The sequence below is a fragment of the Etheostoma spectabile genome, chromosome 13 (genome assembly GCF_008692095.1).
Source record: "Etheostoma spectabile isolate EspeVRDwgs_2016 chromosome 13, UIUC_Espe_1.0, whole genome shotgun sequence".
Lineage (NCBI taxonomy): Eukaryota > Metazoa > Chordata > Actinopteri > Perciformes > Percidae > Etheostoma > Etheostoma spectabile.
In genome coordinates, this window is record NC_045745.1 from 3,913,289 (window position 1) to 3,920,813 (window position 7,525).

Sequence of the window (7,525 nt, forward strand, 5' to 3'; positions counted from 1 at the left end):
GGGGAGAGGGGAGAGCGAGGAGCAGGCCAGGACAGAAGGCTTGATCTATTGCAAAAGAAGGAAGGAGGGAGGTGTCTATGTGTTAGAAAGCTGAATGAGCTGACTGCAGCACTTAGTGAATCAATCAGAGGTTGGATATGTGCTTTCCTGTGGCCGTGGTGGGAATCTCTCCGGCTGGGTCAGTGTGAGCTGAATTTGCAGCATTGAATTGACAGTCCGAAGCTGCAAGGACGTGTAAATGTGATTTTGTTTCGTGACGATTTACTGTCTGCAACTACATCATATCCGTTTCTAGCAAAACAGAGCGAATGCAGAAAATCCATGTGATGCACATCTTTTCAAATGAAATGAATGTCAGACTGACTAATGGACATGGGATGTGCATTCTTCTTAGAAAACAATTAGAAATGTCTCACGATAGCTCTATAAGTTTATTTTTCAACCTTTGTTTTAGTTAAAGAAGGAAATGAAAACCACAATACAAATCCAATGTAGCGTGAAAAGACTCAAATTGGGTCTAAAGCATATCGTCCCAGCCCAAGTGAAGAGGCAAGTGGATCTTTCAAAGCAAACTCAAGGAATGGCCCTAATAATTCCTCTTAATACCTTAGCAGCAAGGGCACAGTGTAGGCCCGCTGAACAGAAGAGCGGAGGACAGATGGATGCAGTCACACAGAGTCGCTGCTCCCGGTCCCCCATCCACATTGAAAGCAGTCGTGCATGTTACCTGAGTGGGCCAATTACCGCGATGAGTAAAAGTAAAAAGTCAAGGCAATTTGCGAGGGAGCTTCAAAGGAAATATGTGAAAATGTCAATTTTGATGACGTCTCCGTCTTTCCCAAGGAGGGAGGATAAAGCGGGGGAGGATGAGTCACGACAGCCTTGATATGTAAAGTACAGATCAGAGGTGAGCGCAGCTCAGCTAGGAAAAAAAAAAGAAGCATTACACAGTCAGATGAGTGCAGATGGAGAAGCACTGACAAATATCACAGGGGAGGGACCACGCTGTGGATTCATTGCTGGGAAGTTTGACTTGAATAATAAATTTGAAATGTTAACTAATGTCCCGCGGCGTGGCTAAGCCTGAGGGCGATAGCTTGTGGTTATGCATTGCCCTTGGCTAGTGTGTGTGTATGTGTGTGTGTGCGTGTGTGTGTGTGTGTGTGTGTGTGGCCAGTGGGTACCAGTTTGCAGGTCTGGAGTACGGAGCTGAATGCCACTGTGGGAACCGGATCCGTAGCCCACAGGCTCCCGAAGAGGACTGTAGTGTGGCGTGTCGTGGAGAGAGGGGGTCTCCCTGTGGAGGTGTAAGCCGACTCTCCATTTACAAGGTGGAGGAGCAGCTGCCAGGTCACAGAAAATGTGAGTCAGCTTCCCTCGGGGAAGACACACAACCGTTTGCCGTTTTCAATCTTAAAATCTCAAAAGCAAATAAGTAAAAGTCAACAAAATGTGATGTTGAAATGCTCACCCCTTACCCCTAAATAGCCTATAGCAATTTTGAAGCATAATTCTGTCCAAAAGTACATACTGTACATGTAATTCCTCTTAGCTCCCCTGTTGTCGAGAAATTAATGAAATAAAAATGATCAATGAGTCAGACACACACCAGAAATACGCACCAAAGCAGGGGTTACCCACAGCATCCATTTTTTTCTGTGTATATCTCCTTGTTTCATTGTAAATGTTAGAGTTATTTGCTTTAATGTAAAGCATTTTTGTGTAATTAAGTTATGATTTAGGTTTTTTGGGGCTTTCCCACAGAAAATGCGTAGGCTACATATTTTTAGCTTTGACGTAAAATGTGATGTATATAGGCCTAGGCCTACTGTATAAAGTGACATGAATCCTAGGTCTATTCTTAAAATCTCTCAGCACCAGTCAGCATTTTAGGCTGTTGCTGGGCGGATATTAAGATGACAGCAAACCCCCACCCCCACCCCCACCCCACCCCCTCTCCGCAAAAAAAGCTGTAAGCCAAGTCGTTTTCACCGCGCAGTCTAATTTTGATTTTGAAGGCTGAGTTAAAGAAAAGTCTCCGCTGTGCACCGGGAGAACTCTGAGCTCTCATCACCAGTCGTGGTGATGTAATAGATAGATATATTTCCATCGCTGTCCATTGCAATACCCTTGGTCTGTCCTCAAGACACCCAAGGGTGTTGCAGCACCCACTGCACTAAAGCACTACAATGTTAATCCGTGGCTGAAAATAGTCCACAATGGACTGACTCCGGTTTGAATCCAGTTTGCTCAGAAATGCAGAACTCAGCTGTTTCACATAATTCTAGACAACTCACAAACCTTTGTTAATTATGTAAATGTAAATGCATATTTTGCGACTTTTTTTTAGATGTTTTGTCTCCATTTTTAGCTTCAATTTTAGCCTGTCATACTTAATGTCTTGAGCTTTGCTGGATTTCACTTCATTGCTTGCGGCAGGAAGGTTTTTATGACGAGTCAAGCTGATTATCTGAGCGATGGGACTGTTTTTTTTTTTGGTTGTAGTCTCACTTCATAATTTATGCTGATTAAACAGCTGCATGTTCGCATGAAGACACACATAGTGCAATTTCCCTCTTGATTGATAACATTTGTGGAAGAATATTGTCTGACTGTGGAGTTAATAGACGCTGAATGACGGAATACACACATTGTCTGCAGGGGGCATTTTACTGGTAATTTGGGATACACATGGTGCATGATGTATAAAGAACATGTCAGTATACCTCTGTTCTGATGAAACATTTGCACATATAGCTACAAAAAACACCATATCACGTATGCAGCCCATTTACTGCTGCACTACAACTCCTAATTTGCGGTTGCGGAACATCTGCGGATCCGCTCTGGAACAGCGGCCGAGTCATTAGGTTTCCATTAAAGTCAATGTGTTTATTTTCACTGATTGCGGTCCGACTCCGTCCCAGCTCCGGCGATCCCCAGACCCTCCGGAGCAGATCCGCACAGCTTCTATTTTTCGCCGGAGGCCGGAGAGCCCTGCGGCAACTTAGCACACGGCAGAGCGTGCGGGACAGGAAGTAGTAACTTTAATAAATCTTCCAACATCTCCTCGTCTCTGCATATTTGGGTCCAAGCCTAACAAACCCCCAGAGGAAGTGTCTTTTTTGAGAGCAGATACAATAAATAGGAGACTTCATACACATCTGACTGCTTGAATTTGGTGATGTGTAGCAATGTATAATAATATTGAGGCGGTGACGCATCGCGATATGAAATCAATTCATACCGTCGACAGGGTAATCATAATTGAATCGTGAAACCAGTGAAGATTTCATAGTAACAAGCAACAATGTGGCGGCTAAACTTAACTGTCATGTGAGCAGTCGTCATGTGACCAGCCCGCGGTTGCCTAATTTTATTAAATATCAAAAATCAGTGTGCGTAGGTTTTCACACGATATCATACGAACCCATTCATATGAATGTGCTGCCACGTTGAGTTTTGTATTGACCTTTATAAATCCAAAACACTTCATAATTAAAGCTATGTTGAAAATTCCACTTCACTCATCCATGACCATTTCTCTCCAACAAACTGCTGTCTGTACCTTAAAGATATTCTCCACATTATTAACGTTGGCAAGGTCAAATATACATTATATAAGGAGTTAATACCATATACAGTATTACTATTCCCGATCGGAGGGTTGGGTGTCTCTGGAGATTTGCAGCGGAATTGTGAATGTGTTACACACTAGAATTCAGTAAGGATGGATCATTTAAATTCAACCCTGATGTCAATTAAGTCCTTTGATTTTAAAGTTGACCTTTTTATTTCCACAGAAAAGCCCTCATTTCCTCCGTGTCGGTGAATACATGAAAATGCTTCCTGATGCTGGTCGATGCCGATGAATCCCACCGAATCCCTTCTTCTTATCCTTTTCATGTGTATTTTTGTCTTTCTCCAGTCAGAAACGTTCACTACCGCGGTTGCTTCAAGTTGCCGAAAAGCACCACCAGCGCCTTCCCCGTCCATTCCTTCCAGCCCAACCTGACCACGCAGTCCTGCATCGAGACCTGCACGGATAAGGTGTGAATGAATCCCCTCAAATTACAGACCTGATGATCAATTTATCGCACGTAGCTTTCTGTAGTGTTCTCTGCTTCCAGGAGAGGAGACTCCATAGCTCAGCGACTCTACGGAATATCAAAGGTTGAATGTGTCTCTGATGAGAAGCACAGTCTGGATCCCATACTGAGATCTTACTGGACGCAGCTGTGTCTCCTCCCAAAGCTATATTGCACATCATCAGGCAGTGGCTGCATTGTGATTCATTCTCCCACTATAGTGTGTGTGTGTGCCTTCACGCGAGTGTGTGTGTGTGTGTGATTAAGCTGCCTCGTGCTTTGACATTGAGCATTCTGACCTTCTATTTCTGCAAAAGTGAGTGAAAATAAGGAACAAAAAGGAAGCATGGAGTGATGCAGACTCAGCCTGCTGAAATGAGCTGTTAAAAAAATGGTTATGAGTCATAGGAAGACATGGAGAACATTTGTGCTTTCGTTTTGCAGGAGTTGCTGCTCGCTGTGTTCCAGAAGCCCCACTGTCTCTGCGCGTGGACGTCCTCTCTTTTCAGTCTCAGCCAGCAGGCCGACAACCAGCAGTGTGTGGGGCTAAATCACACCAGCAACGCCACGCCCACAGCCCCCACTGAGCATGACCACTACCAGGTGTATCACACACCTGTGCTCGGTGAGATATATTTCTTATCCAGATGCAATCCGGTGTCGATCGTGTGCATGTGACCAGGTCTCGTTTGCAACTGGAGCTGCAAAGATGATTTGTCAATAATTGATTCCAGCTTTTACTTTTTCCAGCTGAATACTCTTCACACAAGCCGAGCAAGACACACGCCACTTGGAGATAAATATCTCACTACATGTCAAGATGTCACTCTGCAATCAAAACGCAACAATCCTTTTTCAAAATAGCCTTTTTTGAAATAAAACGATACACGCATGCGCCACTTGAATTACCCTTTCAAAGCAGCAACAACACACTGATGTACTTCATACTAACACGGCTACCTTCAGTACTTTGTATACCTATTTTCTGATACAGGCTTCTGGGAATGATTGTTCCAGTACAAAACATCTTTCATTTCAATGGATGCAAAAATAGCAAGGCATAGGAAAAAGAAAATGCAAACACTAGTCATTTTTCACCCTTTTCTGACAATTCATAGACCAAACTAATCTATTACTTGCAGCCCTATTTGAAACTCCAATGACGTAAAGCTTCATTCTGGGAGATGGGGTAATGGAACAGATACCTGCCACGTCCTTCATTTTTACAGATCACACTCAAAATCCAGCCTGTCTTTCCTCCTGGAAAATGTTCAAAAATATCCTACTCTATTTCCTGACACTGTCCATGAACATTGTATCATTTCCTTTGCAATTGCTCTTGAAAGTAGTGTACATCTCAAACTGACAGGACACCTCGCTCTAGTCTCTCTCAACCATGTGGCAATTTGTGCCACATGGGACCTATTTTGTGTTACTTTTGATTCTGAAAATTAATCTATTTTGGGCTTTCTGCATCTACAAGATTCTAGATTCAAGATTTCTTTATTGTCATACCATAGCACACTGTAGTATGAAATTACGTGCAAAGTTCACGGCTTAAAACAATACAACACAACTGTGTGCAAAAGTCCAGATATTAGTTATATGAATGAAAATAAATAAATGCTTATATGGGTGTACAGAGCATGTAGAGCGATAAATATAGATATACCAAGTCTAAAAAAATGTTTAAAAAATGTGAATATCTGGATACTCACGGAAGAGGATTAGGGCCACTGGTGAAAAATGTATGTGAGTTCTGACTTTTTTCTCAGAATTCTGACTTTATTCTCAGACTTCTGAGATTAAAGTCATTAAATTATGACTTAAAAAAGTCAGAATTCTGAGAAAAAAGTCAAAACTCACATACATTTTTCACCAGTGGCCCTAATCCTCTTCCGTAAGATACTAGATACATACAGTTGGGAAAAAGTATAAATATTCGTGGTTAAAGTGAAATAGTGCTGTAGAGAACAAGGTGCAGTCAGAACAGATACTAAGGTGCATGTCAAACAGATTATTTTGTACATGAATAGTATTCAGGCCAGTATTCAGATCTGAATCTACACTTTCAGATCTGCTTTTTCTGTAAATAAAACTGACAAAAATCTGCTTCTAGACTCCAGGTGCAAAGAGAGGATGTTTCTGCCTCAGAGATCCAGCTCCCTGGTGGCTCTTTCTAGTTTTCCTGGTGCAGGCAACACCTGGGTACGACACCTGATCGAGCTCGTGACTGGCTACTACACTGGCAGCTTCTATTTCGACGGCACACTGTACAACAGAGGTAAGGGGGGGGGGGGCGGACGAGCGTTTGAGTGAGTGCTCGGTGAGAGATTGCCACGCAGCTGACCATTATCCATTCATTTATTCATTGGTACTAGGTTTCAAAGGAGAGAAGGACTACTGGAAGAGTGGCCGCAGCATCTGCGTCAAGACCCACGAGAGTGGTCAGAAAGAGATTGAGATGTTCGACTCGGCCATCCTGCTGATCCGGAACCCTTACCGCTCCCTCATGGCTGAATTCAACCGCAAGTGTGCCGGACATTTAGGACACGCCACAGATGCGCAGTGGAAAAGCAAAGGTAGCACAGTCCACTTCTTTATATGCACAGAAAAGCAGACATTGGCAATGCCATGTCTTTGTTCTCAGGCTCCCTCAAACAATGCTAAAACAAAGCAAAAAAAGAATAATTAAAGTAAAATCTAATTGGAATCACAATTAGAAAGACAAAATATGGCAGCAGTTAAAATATAGAAATGCAATATAATACAATACTGTGGTAGACAGGTTTACAGTAACAGAAAAATGTATGTAAGTAAAAACAACAGGTTGTAGACAGGTAATTAAAATATGAAAGAGGGATAAACCAAGCTTTAAAACAGGTATTAACATAACTATACATTATGCAGTTGTGCTCATAAGTTTATATGCCCATGCTTAAGTTGACTAAAAAGAGGAATAAAAAAATCTGGTTTTGGAAATTTATCTTAATGCCTTAATTGAAAAATGAGGTAAAATCCAACCTTTAAGGACACCACCTTTGTGAATGAATAATGTATTGTAAATAAATAAATGTTCTTCCTTAAAATAGAGGGGGCATAATTGTACACCCCCCTATGTTAAAATGCAGGGGGCATAAGGATACACCCCCCTATGTTAAAATACAGGGGGCATAAGGATACACCCCCCTATGTTAAAATACAGGGGGCATAAGGATACACCCCCCTATGTTAAAATACAGGTGGCATAAGATACACCACCCTATGTTAAAATACAGGGGGCATAAGGATACACCCCCCTATGTTAAAATACAGGGGGCATAAGTATACACCCCCCTATGTTAAAATGCAGGGGGCATAAGTATACACCCCACTATGTTAAATTCCCATAGAAGCAGGCAGATTATTTTTATTCCAAAGGCCAAGGGAACTTTATC

The 7,525-nt window shown here is 42.3% G+C and overlaps 1 protein-coding gene across 3 annotated transcripts in view; it reads left to right on the plus strand.

Annotated features, from left to right (window-relative positions):
* LOC116700103 (WSC domain-containing protein 1) overlaps nucleotides 1-7,525 on the plus strand; it is a 35,728-nt gene that overhangs the window by 18,343 nt on the left and 9,860 nt on the right. For 2 of the 3 annotated variants that reach the window (XR_004334574.1, XM_032532965.1), the window contains exons 4-8: nucleotides 1,178-1,362; nucleotides 3,929-4,050; nucleotides 4,533-4,713; nucleotides 6,208-6,372; nucleotides 6,470-6,670. Coding sequence is in view for 2 of the 3 variants with exons in the window: in XM_032532965.1 (XP_032388856.1) it covers nucleotides 1,178-1,362; nucleotides 3,929-4,050; nucleotides 4,533-4,713; nucleotides 6,208-6,372; nucleotides 6,470-6,670 (854 nt within the window). In the remaining variant the exon portion in view is untranslated. The remainder of the gene's footprint in view (nucleotides 1-1,177; nucleotides 1,363-3,928; nucleotides 4,051-4,532; nucleotides 4,714-6,207; nucleotides 6,373-6,469; nucleotides 6,671-7,525) is intronic. The other variant, XM_032532966.1, reaches the window with a different exon arrangement.